The 16,632-nt window shown below is 36.0% G+C and overlaps 1 protein-coding gene across 3 annotated transcripts in view; it reads right to left on the reverse strand.

Moving 5' to 3' along the window:
• The window catches only part of LOC148079724 (receptor tyrosine-protein kinase erbB-4-like), a 222,740-nt gene that overhangs the window by 45,922 nt on the left and 160,186 nt on the right, over positions 1 to 16,632 (reverse strand). For all 3 annotated transcript variants that reach the window (XM_087791381.1, XM_087791382.1, XM_087791380.1), the window contains exons 8-14: positions 14,723 to 14,836; positions 11,950 to 12,076; positions 9,472 to 9,545; positions 8,475 to 8,565; positions 7,918 to 8,123; positions 6,233 to 6,365; positions 2,374 to 2,467 (exon numbers count right to left, since the gene is read on the reverse strand). In XM_087791381.1, coding sequence (XP_087647507.1) covers positions 2,374 to 2,467; positions 6,233 to 6,365; positions 7,918 to 8,123; positions 8,475 to 8,565; positions 9,472 to 9,545; positions 11,950 to 12,076; positions 14,723 to 14,836 — 839 coding nt within the window. The remainder of the gene's footprint in view (positions 1 to 2,373; positions 2,468 to 6,232; positions 6,366 to 7,917; positions 8,124 to 8,474; positions 8,566 to 9,471; positions 9,546 to 11,949; positions 12,077 to 14,722; positions 14,837 to 16,632) is intronic.

Raw genomic sequence — 16,632 nt, forward strand, 5'->3', positions numbered from 1 at the left:
CATATCTGACCACATCAGCATATTCAAATTACTCTCATTACTATTGTCCTGGACATGTCTCTTTGAACAGGACAACCATTCCATAACTCATTATGACATAATATCTTGCCAATGGCTTCATTTTTTAAATATTTAAAGGGCAAACAACCAAACTTTCCTGACTTAATAACATGTTTCAAATGTTAAAGTCTTCCTCTCCAGGATACAGTAAGTCCCTTATCGTGACGACGTTTTGAAGTTATGACTTTATAAATCTGAAATCTCAGCGAACGAGAGGTTACAAGAGCGGAGTCCATTATTACATAATAATGGTCTTCACTCCTCCTCCAGCATACAGTAATCACGCCTGCTTTGTTTTTTACAACAATTCTTTTGGATGCTTGACCAATCCCAGCACAGTAGGTGCGGTTATGGTAAACAAGATTTGATCTCTCTTCAGTGGGCGGGGCTTAAGCACATTTTCTGTTGTAAATATTTTAATTAAAAGAGAAGTTTGTAGAGACATATACTGATGAGTACAATAGAGGTCCAAGATTCATTTAAGACACACTTAAATCCAGATATTAGTTGCTCTTTAATTTTAATTCCTGTTTACTTTTTTATATTTTCTGTCTCACACTATAAAAACAAACCAAAGTACAGACCATAAACGTCTTTTATGAGTCAAATGAACATAGATGGTTGGATTCAAATACTGCGAACAGCCTAACAAATGATTCAAGTGATGTAAGAGGAGCCGCAGAGACACGTTGATACATCCATGGTCGATGCCGTTGCTGGATGTAATGGAATGTTTCCCTCAATCTTTTTTTTTTCATTCCGACGCAGTACATCAGTAAAGATTAGGCTCAATACTGCATGTTTGTGTCTACCTCCGCGCGTGTGGCTACATACGGATGTCTGGATGCATTCAACCGTGTCCGTATATGAATGTGTATTTGTGAGTAAGCGCCCGTGGATGCTTGACTCTGGTGTTGTTCACTACTCAACTGTGACCAGCATTTGAAACTCTAGCTACTGAGAAGCTCATCTGTTTTCACTAAAGCGTTTCTCGCTCAACCGGAAAATTAGACAAAAGTGAAGAAAAAAATCTAAACAAATTAAATGAATGCAGTTTTTTTTTTTTTTTTAAAGATGAGGCAAATACACCAGCCTTGGTTTGAGTACAGAGCAGACTGATAAATTAATTTACCATTAGATGCGTCTCCTGGTCTTGTACCTGCTCCCCTCAGTAACACTTAGATGTTCTCTTGCACTAAAAACTTCTTTTGTAGATCTTTCTCAGAAGGTCGATCATGATGGTATGTTTCAGTTACGTCTATAGATGTATGTAATGATCTATATATAACAAAGAGAGGTTTTTGTTTTCATTTCTATGTAATCTGTGCACATATTGCTTTAGAGTCCAGACTCTAAAGACCAGAGATTATTGAAGCTGTTTTTAAGCATCCAAGTATTCTATCAAATTTAATTATATATTATTTAAAAATGTGTTAGAACTTTAAAAAAATATTAATTTATCTGTCTTACAAGGACCTAGCCTGTGGGCTAGTGATGGGTCGATGAGGCCTCGTGAAACAGCTGGTGGGGAATCATACAGTGTTTTTATTTTAATAGGCCACAAGATGGCACTCTTTGCTTTATAATATTTGGCTCTGATCTAGTAATTTGATTACATCTGGCATCAATTTCAAAATGAGAGTGCCATCTAGATGAATAAACTGTATCATGATACAGTACCAGCTGTTTCATGAGGCATCATCCAACCCCTAATTTTTACTTATCAGCTTGGATTTGCATACTTATAAGTTTAAATACATTTTAATTTATTTCATTTTACTTACATTAGTATTCACTCAATTCAACACACACAAAAGAACCGTAAATATAAACAACAACAACAAAACATGCATTTAAAAAAAATAAAAAAAATATATAGATATAATATATAGATAGATTTAAAGTTAAGTTTCAACTTTTAAATACAATACTAACTTTACAGTAACTTTTAATTACAATAATGCTTACAATATTAACTTTACAATAACTTTTAAATACAATTCAATTTTGTTCACCAGAATCTGATGACAAGTAATAATATTTGTATTCACTATATCTGTTATTGTAGGTTTCAACGGTGTTCATAGAACATCAGCAAGTTAGCCTGAAGAAAAGATGAATATTTGATGTATGTTGTATCCAAGATATGTTGCCATTTGTTTCAACACATGCCAGAAATAAAAGATAAATAACATTTACATGTTGCAACACGCGTTGGCTCTTGCAAACACTGTTTATGATGTTGAATTCTAAAGAGTAAGCTCATTTGTTCCTATTTATAAGCACGGATGAACGGATGCAGTCGCGTCTTACCTGTCCGAGACAAGTGGTCATGCTGCCCTCCATCTTCTCACACTGGCGGTCACACTCCAGGCAGACTGATCCGTTGGCGAATTCACGCACCTCCCTGGTTTAAAGAAGAGAGTTAATAAAGAGCAGTGAGTAGATTAGCAATTAGAAACCCTCTGGAGTTGCCAATTGGAACGTTGGAATGAGATCAGCCTCGTACCATCCTGCTCAGAGTTCAGCGCGTGATGCAAGAAAGTCAAAGCACTTTCCACACATTCTCATCGTTTAGGTAGGAGTGCTGTAAGAGAGGCACGTAGGGCAGGGAGCTGCTGGAGACTGTTTGATCAAGTTAAAGGCTTAGAATGGTCAATATTCTTACAGAGAGGGACCATGAATAATGAACCGCTTTTTAAATCATGGGAAAACACAGAAAGGGTTGCAATGTGAGGGTGAGAAGATAGACAGCCAGAGAGAGCGGCGGCATTGCTCAGAGACCGATGGAGTTTCACCATTAACCACTTCCGTGGTTCTAAACGAAGAAGACGAAACAGGCTATTCTCCGTGAATTACACAGCCAAAGGACGACTCGTGACCAAGGTTGTAACAGTGGATATTCAATGGTCTGTGTGTTCACCCGTTTCTGAATTGATTCTGAATTCCCTGTCTAAAGGAAAACAGTTTTCTAAAGATATTGATCAGCTGAGGATTGAGCGACCCTCACCATTTATACTCTTCATCTGAAGTGTTTGTACATTTGTTTGAAGAGGAGAAACTTCAATCTCATTTGTGGTTCGTTATTATAATATGTTACCGCACTGCATATAGAACTATGTAGATCTAAAGTAGATAAGATAAGGAACAGAAAAGGAAAAAGGAAATACGTTTCATGGCCATGTTTGCTGGAGATAATTGATGGAGCGTCCAAGAATAAAAAGACTATATCACAATCAGTAAGAAAGGTCACTAAATATAAATGTTTGTTTGAACAGCAACTTCGACTGTTGACAGATTTTGGCACCTTGTGTGATCTTTCAGGTTAACATACTATTTAAAAGTTGTATTTCATTAAGTTTCAGAAGGAACCTTATAAAATGGTGAGTGTGATCTTATTTGACATTTTTTTCTACCGTATCATAGAAGGCTCAAAGGGCAAGTAATAGTGTTGATTTAAGTGTCTCTTAAATTGATCCTGGACCTCTATTGGAGTGATGAAGCTTCACGAAACAGTGTCCTATTTTAAACGATAAAAAAACTGTTTAAATAAATACATTCGAGAGCAGACAGTGCCATCTAGTGGTCTGAAAATGATGACACTGCTTCATGAAGCTTCACCAGCCCATCACTACTCTAGTGTACTTTTATTGAAATATTTACGTTACAAGTGCTTAAGCTCTGCCTACTGAAATACTTTTTTTTATGGAGCTAAAATCTTGTTTACTAAAGCCACACCCACTTTGCTGTGATTAGTTAAGCATTGAGGTTTGTCACCATGCATCATGAATCAAGGAAGTCTCCCCCTGCAATAGACTTGTTGTATAAACAAAGCAGGGTGTGTCTACAGCTGGCTGGAGAAGGAGTGAAGCCATTATTACGTCACAATAAATATAACTTACTTACTTACTTACAATGGACTCGGCTCTCGTAACCTCTCGTTCGTCGAGATTTCAGTTAGGGGAGAACTTTATTGAGTAATTAATTCCAAACATGGTCAAGATGAGAGACTTACTGCATCTTGGAGAGGAAGGTTTAAATTTCAATAGATTGAAACATGTGAGTGAGTCAGGAAAGTTGTGTTTTCACATGAGTTGCCCTTTAAGTTGAATTCTTAAAGGTCATTAATGCCACATGCATTTTCAACAGCAGCTCTGATCTTAGTATTGAACTTTTAAAAGGTTGTTGATTAAAGAGCTTTCTTTATAAATTACCTCCTGTTGTTATCTTTACATTTTGCTGTGGGGATTCTCTTCATTGTTGGGACATAAATTGTGTTTCCATTTCGGAAACAATGCGCATACGAGTTCTTGAACAGACACTATGTGGCAACGGGAGAGATATCTGGTTCAATAAGGAGGAAGGAAACACAGTGAGACAAAGAGCGACTGACAGGGTTGGTCTCCTGGGTCATTTCTATTCTTTCAAACCTTCTCCTAATTGCCCCTTTCACGGTTTGAGTGAGTGCCAAGGCCCCAACGGAGCGAGGCCTGATTAAGGATAATCCCCATTTTTTAGCAGGAATTCAAAATGGAATATGGCCGCCGCTCAGACCACCAAACCTGGTGAGTAGGTGCAACCCACTGGAGCGTCTTGTTTTAATTAAACACTTCCAAGGTCTCCCTAATCTGCTCCTCTTGTCATACTCCATCCATCCCTGGTGGACGCCATTTCAGACGTTTTTCTAACCCCTCTTGAACTCATTCTCCTACTTTTGTTCTCCCTTTGTTTCATTCAACGGACAGAAATACTAATGGGAATTGGTGCCCATGCCTGTGAAGAATGGAGACGTAGTGTGTAACAGGTGCAACCTAGAGACTCCTAGGCTTGAGAATACGTGGAAACACATTTAATGAGCTATTGCTTAATGTGAAATAAAAAAAAAGTTCAGTTATCATGATATTTCTTTGACTTCAGTGGACAATCTTTTGAGACAAATACTTGATTATTCTAGGTACATTTTTTTGGTCAATATAATGATAAGAAATAAAATGAGATAGCAATAACCACTTAATCAATATTTTTGCAATTGTAACGACACAAATTATAGCTGACTTATTTTAAATTCAAAACGTTGAACAGTTTGCCCCTAATATTGTTTTTTGTTTGTTTAATTTGCAGCACACTTTAATGTCTGAAAACCTCACTATTGAACGAGTCAATCACTAAAACAAACGTATATAAGGCCTGAGAATCAGTTGTATTAACATATTATAGATGTGTCACAATTACGGTTATTGCAGAACGTCATTGAGTCTGTGGTAAAACTATGAGGGATGATTAAGTAAAAATCTGGAAGAAATATATTTAAAAAAAAATGTGAGAACAAATTGAATTACATATTCAGGCATGTGGAGATTAAAATTATGAAAATAATTGTTTTAGTCCAGAGCAAAGATATATGGCTTCAGGTATACATGACTTGATTTGTATAACAAAAGTTGGAGTGGAATCGGTGCCAAGTTAAAGTTCTAGTTGGTCGGATGTGGGCCAAATATGAAAGTTTTAAACAGAAGCTTCTTAACTTTTATAGTTTTTTGTTAAAATAATCTGTCAGAGAGCAAGAAAAGAAATGCACTTTCTGTAGGTGAATAAACTAGTGTCAAAAAGTGTTAAATATATACATTAAAATACTTTGGAAAACATAGCGTGGCTGCTAACAAAGTGTAAAGCGGTTGAATTAAAAAAACATTTACAGTAGAACAACTTCTCATCACATTAGCTCATCAAAATATGATTGGTTTTAATTTATAAAAGCCATCCCCTCCCTGAAAAAGATTACAGGTAGTAATGGTCTGATGAAGTTTAATGAAACAGTGTCATGTTGTTAAGGGGTCAGTAGGGGGCGCCATCGGTTTAAAAAGGATGTGATGACTGCCATCTAGTGGTCTCCGAAAATAATGCTCAATAAAGCTTCATCAGACCATCACTAGTTATAGTACTATTGTGATTTAACAGAACATGTTAACTGGTTAATCTTATTCAATTTTCGATTAGATTTTTCTCTTAATTGATTGTATTTCCAGTGACTGTCAAGTGTGTGTTTATAAAATCCGAGATGATGTCACCTCCAGAAAACCTTTGTATTTGATTACCTAACACGTGACGTAGATAAGATTTGGTGGCAGTTGAGTTTCTACTCGAGACGTTTCATTGTGAGTGGATCACTTACCCTTCATAGAGGTTGCACGACTCGATACATCTCCGGCCCCGTCTAAAGTTTCGGCAAGAAAGACACTGATCGGGCCCGGGACCCCAGCAGCCCTCGTCTGAACACATGCGATCACACACCATCCGCTGGTGAACTGTAAAGAGAGCGGGCGGTAGTGTAAAACCCATTTGTGCAGCCATTCATGTCATGCAATTAAACCAAAACGATTAAGTTACAGAAGATTGCCCTCGGCTCACTGCGTCCACAGTAAGTGGAAATTAGCAAATAATTATGTTTGGAGCTAAAATGAATTTATAGATTAGCTAACTTGTTCTGGAATAATGAGAATGCCTGGAAGGGGATATCTGTGAGTTTAGATTTGAACAGTCTTGGTTTTTCATCTGTGGTCGCTGAGCTTTGAAAGTAAACACTGCTGTTCGCCCCTTCCAAGAGCTTTAGAACTGTAAGCCCCTATTTTTCTTCCAACAATCAATACTTAGCATTGGATTCCGGGCATTCGCTTTACAAATGAGTGACACCCGCATCCCTGGAAGCACGACCCAGTCGGGGACTTAGCATCCTGGTCAACGGCGGTCGATTGCGAACAGGAAGGAGGTCGAGTCTAATGAAGAAGCCTGTGTAGGACCTCATCGATCTGACTCAAACACCCCGCTCTCATTAACTGGCTAATGATATAAACTGCTGAGTGGCACGACGCTGGAAAACAGTGAATTCTCCCGCTGATGGTCTTTTGTCACATTATGATGATAGTACATGACGCCTTAAGAAAACTGATATCGACTTGTACTTCGACATCCTATAAATGCTTCACATACTTTAGATTACACTCACTTCCAATTTACATTAAATGTCATTTATCAAGCATCACAGTAGTGATAAAAATTACTATTAGACAGACGGTCAATCATGAATTGCCCTTGAATTATTCAACTTCAAACCATGGGTCAGCGTTGCAAAATAGACCAATTTGAGCACAGTTTCAAATTGTCCACTTATTTTCTTCTGTTGAATGTCTTTCTCCGGGTCTCAGTTATTCTAGGAGGGTTGATGCAATCTTATTTATTTGATATGTTCATCTTCAAGTTTACAGTGTAGCAAGCTTTAAGAAAATTAAAATAAAATAAATATTAAAAAAGGATTTAACTTACAAGAAATATGTGCCTAATTTTTACGTAAGATAGTTAACATCATTTTTTCCCCCTAATATTAACTAGTAATTTTATAATAATAACAATAATAATAATAATCTACAAAATCCAGTCATTATCCATATACTTTTATATTGTTTACTGTCATTATGCTTCCACACAAATCACAGTCATTTGAGCTGCAGTTGTAATATATTTTATATATTTAAAAAATAATATTAATTCCAGGTTTGACAGAAATATCAAAACTTCATCAAAAATGCGTGGGGAAGGCTTGAGTAATATTTATCTACAACATCATTGTGTTTTCTCATAAAAATTGTTCTTTTTTTTCTAATTTACATGATTTTGAATTAATAATTTATCTCTTTTTTATATCATATTCTAGTCCCTTGACATCATGTTAAGGTACGATGCCGAGCCATGTGTGTTGTTAATTGGTCTAAAATAAAATAAATATCCAAGTATATATAGATATCATTCAAGATTGTTTTTTACCGGTGGTATTGTTACATACACAGGAAGTAGATGACTTACTACAATTCTTGGGATCTCGATTGTGCCCGACCAGCAGCTTCTGCGTTGGTGTTCTGAACAGCGAGGTCCAGTTGACGGTGTTATAGAAGCACAGGCGGGTGTTGTTGAAGATGTAGACATTCCCGGCACTTATCTCAGTGAGGGACTGAAACTGTAGCGAGCTGATCCAGCTCTGCCGGAAGATGAGCAGCGAGATCCCACTCCCACTGGAAGGAGAAGACAGAAGATGTGGAGCTTGAGAGGGAGGCGGGACGTCACTGCGGTGACCAGAGAAAACTTCCCAAGAAAGTTGACCAGGAAGGAAAAACAACCTCAACTGCTTGGGTGTCAAAATATGGAGAAGCTCTAATGTAAAAGCCAAATGAGCATCTGCACACTGAAAATAAACATTTAAGCTCACTGTCTGAAAGGTCAAATGTAGAATGCCATTATAATTTACTCAATGTTACCATTTTTATTAATATCCTTCGTTAGACCTCAAATGACATCATTACCACGTATGAAAGCTGCAGTTTCTAACTCAACTTTTGTGTTCATGCTATCAAGGAAGTCCATACCTGTACAGGGTTCTTCCTCCAATGGTTGCCAGGTTGGAGAAAACCCCCAGATCCGTCATGTTCTCTGGCCAAGACTGGATATTTAAGTAACCTGTTGAGGTAAAAGTAATAGAAATTGTCAAGAAAAATGTAAAAAAAACCACTAATGATTTGAGTCTAGTGTGACAAAAGACACTTTAAAATGTTATATTCCCCACTCACCAATTCACTTCGACATTTAGTGGATGGATGCAAAACATAGTCACAATAAAACAGTTGCTGCACTTTTACATTGATTTGTTTTCATTAGTGTCATAACAGTTTCTCTCTCAGTTCAGCTTAACTTCAAGTCTGGTAAATGTCCATATTAAATATCCACCGAGCCCTCCTATTGCCTATGTGTTTATATACATGTACTCTTTCATTCAAACTCATGGTCCGGGGGCTAAATCTGGCAGGCTAATTCATTTTATGTGGCCCGCATGACAGTTGGCTCAAATCACAGTAGTTTAATGTCATGTTGACACTGTGATTTATAAAGGGGCAATTGTTTAAGATAAGATAAGTAACATGGATTTCTGATGCAAACAACCATATAGAGGCTTCAAATAATATTATTGCGATTAGACTCATACTATCTGTTATCAACGGTTTGGTAAATATTAGTAATGGGCTGATGAAGCTTCACGAAGCAGTGTCATGTTGCTTAGAGGTCAGTAGGTGGCGCCATCAGTTTAAAAATGATGTCATGTAACATGAGAACAGTTGTTTAAAACAAAGGAAAACAGTGCAAACACCACCATCTAGTGGACTCTGAACATAATGACACGTCATGAAGCTTCATGAGACCATCACTAGTAAATATACATTTAGTTCGGCCTGTGATTTAGTCTCTTGTTTGATTGATTTTGACAATAGTGTACACAAAATAGCTTGAACCATTACTTTTTTCTGATATAAACACAAATTTTACTACACATAAACACATATATATTAATCTCAAAAGGGCTTCTTTCACCTGTTATCTCTCTGACTGTACGAAACACGCTGAGACGTTCAGGGTCCAGAGGTCCAATTCCATGGTACATATCTCTGTTAAAAGAAAATAACAAATCAAAAAATATATCAAACCTCTCAGTAGGAGTGAATCCTTCACAGCACAAAGAACAGTTGCACAAAACAAAATATGTTTATTGTGAAGAACAGTCTTGATCGTAGATTCTTTCAATAAAAGAAAAAAAAGAAGTCATGTTAAATGATGAACTTAACTATGGTGATTAAATGAGACCAGAGTTGTCAGAATTCAAATAAGGTAGTTAAACATGCAGGGGCCAAATGAGAGTAACCTTATGCAGACCTTCAAAATAAAAGCTCCTTTATCTTCATCCACTACCACACTAAACAAAAGAACAGGTAGGATCTGGCCCTCAGACTACACTATACATGCCTGAGATAGGAGCACACACACTTCATAACCACATTCTTTTGCGATAAATATTGCTGTTTTAAGTTGACACAACTGATTACATTCATCATTTTTAATTCATATTTATTAAGCAAAGCATTTGATGAAAGTGTAGATGACAGGAAGTAATTAAATAAAGATATTTTTAAAACAATTTAACCAGGGTTTGATGTTAAATTCATTCAAGACCCTCAGGCATTTTAAAACATATTTTAATTGAGGCAAAAACACATTTTATAACAGTTAAAATAATCAAAGTAAGCACTCATAATTATCAGCAAAAATAGGTCAAATTATTTTAAACAAAACCTAATTATATTCTTGTTTTCAGAAAAACTGTTGTTTAAGTGTAACTCAATTTTATGTCATTTTGTTATATATAATTGTCAGTGTATTGTCACAATAAGGCTAATTCCTAGCGGTATAGAGTCAAGCCACTATTTGGACGCGGGTCAAACCACCCTCCGATAGACGTGGATATTTAGCGTCATCATCTTGGCTCCCCTGTGGTTTCACAAGCTGATTTCCCTGCTGACAGCGTTGTTGTACAACTGCATCCTGTTCTCATTTTGTCAAACAAGCAGATTCAGAGTTCAATTCGTGAGATGAGCCGCGCATCTGTCCGGACCAGCATTTCCCATGTATCGTCTAATTACTATTCCAGCTGAGCCTGTTCGTCACTGTGACGCCGACGGTCTGTCGGACAAACGATAATCTGTTAATGAACTACATTTTTTATGCGCCAGCTGGAACCATACATGTGTGATTTAGGTGTTTTTATTGTCCTGTGTGTCACATGCAGGGGTCGAGCGAGATACGCAGACCATCATTTAATCAGATTTATATTGACATCTCAATGTGCTAGCAATTACAAAATCACTTTTGTCCTGGTTGTTCGAACCAATCTTTTCTCTACATCGACATGCCAAGTAAGGAAATATTGTGGAGGGCAGCCAAGCAGCATCTCTGTCGTGGACGAAAAAGTGGCATTTTGGGGATTTAAAAATGAGTCCAAAGCATGTAAAACAAACAGTAAGTTGACACTATTTTCAAGCTGGTGAAGGTTTAATTAAGATTTCTGCCGGAAGCTTCACATCTGAATCAGGATTTGAATTGACTGACAGCCACCGTTCGTCAAATTTTCTCAAGGCAGGAGAAATCTCTTTTTCTATACGGTGTGATGAGCCGGGGACTCTGCAGTGCCGTTACACGACGAGGCGTGATGACTCTCGCGAGGCAAAGTGTTTCCTCAAGCACTTGAACTCTGAGAGGAAATTGGGATTGTTTCTGGAGGAGGAATGTAAAATGAACCGGCAGCTAATTATATATTTTTCATTTTAACGTCGTCTTTCTTGGTTAAAAAAATGGCTCGTTTTAGATTTTAACGTGTCGCATGGACAGTATTGTAGAAGATGTTTATATTGCTGAGGCATACTAGTATTTTCCAGAAGCCAGTCTGGGTCAAGCTCATCTTCAGTTCTCATCTGAATCTGACCAGCCGTCAAACCGGTGGATGTCAGTTTAATTGCTCAGCCTTCACAGTTCATTTGCTGCTCTGTCTTAGTTCTCAGTCAATATAATTTGTTCTGTCATTGATGCGTTCGCTTCCCAACTTGCACCATGTTGACACCTATCATATACAGTATATCTGTGTTTCTCCTTTTTCTGCAACACATTGTGCACTATGACCTTGGTACACTTTCTCACAACATTCAGTTTTTCGTTAAAGAAAAAATGGATGGAGAAAAAGCACCGTTAACCTCGTCTGAGACCTTTTAAAATGACTCGTGCCAACTTGAGTATCTCTTTATCTTTGTTTGAAAGGATGTGTGGTGTTTGTGATTGACAGATGTTTGTTTTTTCCAGCTAAAATAGTTACGAGTGAATCTCTGGTTCAACAGTTTTTTATCATTTGTGTTTGAGACCAGTCATGACTGAAGTGTCGTCCCCTGCATACCTATGACGACTAGTAAAGTGTGAGAAGTGCAACATTAAGGAAGGTGGACGTTGGTGAGTTTTTGTGCCACTTACCCTTTCATGCCAGTGATGAGAAAGATGAGGTTTCCATTGATCTTTGTGCAGTTGACAAATTTTTCTATGTTGCTCGCGTCCACTGTTTGGGCCGTCTGCAAGCTGCCTGTCCCGATACCATCACAAACTGGGAAAACATAAAAAAAATAATTAAAAAAAGGTTACGCAGGGAAAAAAAAAAAACACACAAAAGGTTGATATTTTTATCTAATACAGCTCTTACACTGAAATAAACCAAATGGTTACAAGTCATTCATAAAATGATTGTTTAAGAAAGAATTGTATAAAATGTAAATTCAACAGCCTAATTAGAATTCATTGAGTCTCACGTCCCTGACATGTTTATTTTTTCACATTTTATTTCAACATATTTGGAAAGAAATGACACCTGAATTACTTGTATACAGTTAAAAAAAAAAGATAATCTGCCATTAGGAAGATGAATACATTCTGGTTTAGCTTCCTGTACTAAAACATTATTCTTGTTTTAAAAAATTTACAAGAAAAGGTTTACACAAAAAGATTATTTTAATTATAAACAAGTAGTTCAGGAGTATTTTTGTTCATCTTAATACCTTAAAATAAGACTGTTTTCATGGACTCGTCAAGGAAATCTAGTTCATTATTAAGTTTATTATGTTGTTTTTTTTTTAAATGTAAAAGTAAGATTTCAGGTGTTGCAGAAAACAGAGCCATTTAATCTATTATAACTTCATATATATATACAGACACTTCATAAAAACTTGAATAGAAAATAATCAGTTTGCTGCATAATTATCTATGTATTAATGTTTATCATCTTTTATGTGTATAATTGATCTTTGTGAAAAGAAATATATAAACAATATTTATTATTGTTTAGAAGTTTATTAATAATACTTTAACTACAGTAGAAAAAAAGAAACATTTCCTTTTCATGTTTAATACAGGAATAATTTTAAAACAATAAAGATTCTAGCTTTTTGTGTGTTATATTATGTGTTATTTATTCAGTAGCAAAACATTACGCTGCAGATTTCTTGTACATTAGCTAGTTCCAAAAGCATTTTGTTTCAAAACCATTATGTACATTATGGGCGAGTGTAGAAAAAAAAAAAGAGGCCTGCACTTGCAGCTCATAACAATTGGTGCCTAACATACCGAGCAAATATAATCAGCAATTTATGGGGCCATTATTCATACATTATTATTCATCAGGGGGGAATGTTTCCTAAATGAGGTTATTGATGGAAAAAACAGGAACAGCCATCTACACTAGCATGTGTGTAAAATGCCTCACCTGCACACAACCAGTAATCAGATCACCCTCCAGGACAGAGGACGACTGAATGCATTATTGATGCCCATCAATGCAGGCCAGGATGGTAAAGCTGTCAAACACCGATACACGAAAAACTATAGGAGGCTTCGACCAGAGAGCTGTTAACGCGCAATGTTGACTTTTCCTTGTATATGTATGTGAATCCTTGTGTATGTGAGCCACACACTGACATGTCAGTAAGCAAGTAAGTAGGTAAGTAAGTAAAGGTTATTTGTAAAGCACCTTTCTAGACCAGGGTCACAAAGCGCTTTAACAATCAAAAACAATAGGCAGTTAAAACTATATACTATAAAAGGCAAAGACACAAAAGGAAAACACAAGAGTCCCAGAAACTACCAAAAGCTTGTTTAAGATTTAAACTATAATCACAGAAAAGTGCTTATGCTTTGACTCTTACACGTAATATAGAGTCAGATTTGCACTTTTTAAGGATCTATATTTGAAACAAAAAAGTAACAAGAACTGAAATCAAAGCAGATATTTGTTTCAATTAAAAATGTCTGATTAGTCTTAATTGACTCAAAATTACCTGAACAGTCGAGAGAAATTTCTTGTTTTAAGATATTGAAGGACAAATCCTTTCCTTTGTGTTATTTCCTTTGATCTTTACACTTGCACTTTGTCACCCTTTGCACTTTGTTCTTTTATTTGTGCTGTGTTTATATGAAACTATCGTTTGCTGTGTACTGGAAACCCAATTTCCAAGAGAATATCTCCAGAGGGATTAATCAAGTCTATATAATCTAATCTAATCTTAAAACATTAAAAGAATTCCACCCAACGAGTTGAGAAAAACAAACTTTAGTACTATTTAGTACTTTCTTGTATTAAGACATTGTTCTTGTTTTTGGAAACTTTATTTTTACTACTTGCATGCAATTTAGACTTCATAGGTGCCTTCATATTTTAAAATATTTTTTCACTTGAATTAAAACTTTGTTCTTGGCAGTGAAGACGTTTAGAAGTGAACAGTGAAATGGAATGCAGGAAAAACAATTAAGAAGATCCTGGAGTCAAGCAAAAGTATCAGAATCCTTAAGTGAACGAACGAAAACAAACAGAATATCATCTTTTCTTCTCACTGTTTTTCACAAAGTCAGAAAAAAAGCCATTAGAAAAAAAAGAAAATCAAATACAATGCTATAATTGTCAGTTTTTTGTTTTGTCAACCATCACTTTCCAATATTCAAAACCTTTATAGGAAATATATTAAAAAAAAGCAATGTGTCACTCAGAAAACCACACATGCAACTTAACTGAAGTGAAAATAGAAAGAAGTTTGAACTAAATTACTCAGCAGCTCCACTACATGGATTATTAAAGATGAGCATGTTTTTGTGTCTTATGTTTTGTCTTCCGAGTGCTGCTGCTGCTAATAACTGTTTTTCCCTTGAAAGAAAATAAATATAACATCAAGCAGAGCTTTTATCTAAAAAACTCTTGTGTTCTCACCTTTAGGGCAGATGTCAGTGCAGGGTATACACATCTTGATGCGGTTCTCCTCCACCTCCATCTTGTTGCTTGGACACGCTCTCACACATGAACTGTGGTCCACAACAAAGTTATCTGTCAAGAAAAATGAATACATGAATCAAAGATGCATCAACTCCAAAAAGGCAAGTATTTGATTTGGGATTTGAAAAGATGAGTCAATCTGTTGCCAGGGAAACACACAGTGAAGAAAGACACGGTTTATTCTCCTGATTTAACAATCAGCGAAAGTTGATGTTGATGTTCGGCTTCATAATACATGCTGCTCAAATGCAGCAAATCTTTACCAAAGAAAAAAATTGTTATTTGCTTCTTTTTTTTTTTTTTTTTTTGTTAACCAGCAGAAGCTGAAACAGATGGTGCATGAAAGATTTGATTGAGATACACAATTTATTTATGCTGGAGTCATTTATCAGGAATTTGAATAACCATCTCGGGTCCAATTTCAAGAGAGATTAATGCATTTTTGATGGACGCCCGCGTGCAGCAAATAAAGCTTAATTATGAGTATCATTATGAGCTTTTTATGTGCTCGCAGGGTAATGTTTCGGTATTTTAATCAAGTGCAGGGGTTCATGTGAGACTGCTTTAAAGTGACACTGTGTTTGTTTTTTACCTTTTAAACACTGTTTGTTATTTATAGCATGCATTCGCTGCCAGAGCTCGTCAAATATCCGGTAGTACATAAAAAAAAAAGTCTTTCCAAATGAGCAGTGGTGGCTAAAATAAATAATAACAGGGATCACGATGCCAAAAATAAGCCAGCGCTGCACCACTGTACATCGCTTTTGATGCCAAAGTACTGCTTTGTACGAGCTCTGTATATAAATTACATCACATGTCCATTTTTATTTAGTCAGATTTCTTCTCTTGTTTTTCTTGAACAGACACTAAAAAAATACTGTAATTTCTGGGTTACTCATTTGAAATACTTAAGCCAATTGCAAGTGAATTATGACAAAATTATTTTTAACAAAATCAGCCAAAGACTTGACCTGAAGCTTTTTCAGATTTATTTATGGATGTATTTACGACAAATGCTCAGCCCATCGCTAGCATTGATAATTGATTAGCGACGGGCTGAGCATTTGTCGTAAATACATCCATAAATAAATTGTCTGTGTCAACTTTACAACGTTAAGAGAGGATTATACTGCATTATTTAAACTGGAGCATCTTTACTTTACGTAAAATGAAGTCTTGGCCACAACAAAGTAGTTTGATGGAGGAAAGAAGGAAACATTTTTTGTGCTCATTTTAGGACAGAATTGTTATATTAAAATATTAAAAAGTTAATTTATTCCATTTTAAAACATTACCATGCGAATTTCTCATATATTAAATAGTTGCAAAAGCATTTTGTCTCAAAACCCCCTAATTATCAGAGATCAGCAAAACTATAGTTTTATCTGGTTTTGATATGCATTTGGGTTTATTTTAGAGAATGAACATTGAACTTCCCTGTTAAACTTTAACCTATCGTAATTTAAACTGAAAGTAAAATACACTTGCCCTGGACTACATCAGTTATATTCTTCTCGTAAAATGAAGCATTGTCGTCTATTGTGGTTCAACTGGGTATTTTATTGTGTCGTACATTTACTTTATTGACACTTTACTTTCACAGAAGAAGTGTTTGTGAAGGTTCAGCTGATTGGACCAGCCCCCGACCACCTTAGAAAATGGACAAATGGGCCGCTTTCTTAGTAATAACGTCCGTAATTTGTAAGCCTGCCCTCAATTTAAACTATTTGAACACTGGATTAAACTCATGAAATGTTGTGTAGCCAGACTAGCATCGCAGAGGAATTTGTTGGTGCACAAGAACTTTTAATGATGTAATGTTATGAATTAAAAATGATTAAAAAGCT

The sequence above is a fragment of the Callionymus lyra genome, chromosome 5 (assembly GCF_982586985.1).
Source record: "Callionymus lyra chromosome 5, fCalLyr1.hap1.1, whole genome shotgun sequence".
Lineage (NCBI taxonomy): Eukaryota > Metazoa > Chordata > Actinopteri > Syngnathiformes > Callionymidae > Callionymus > Callionymus lyra.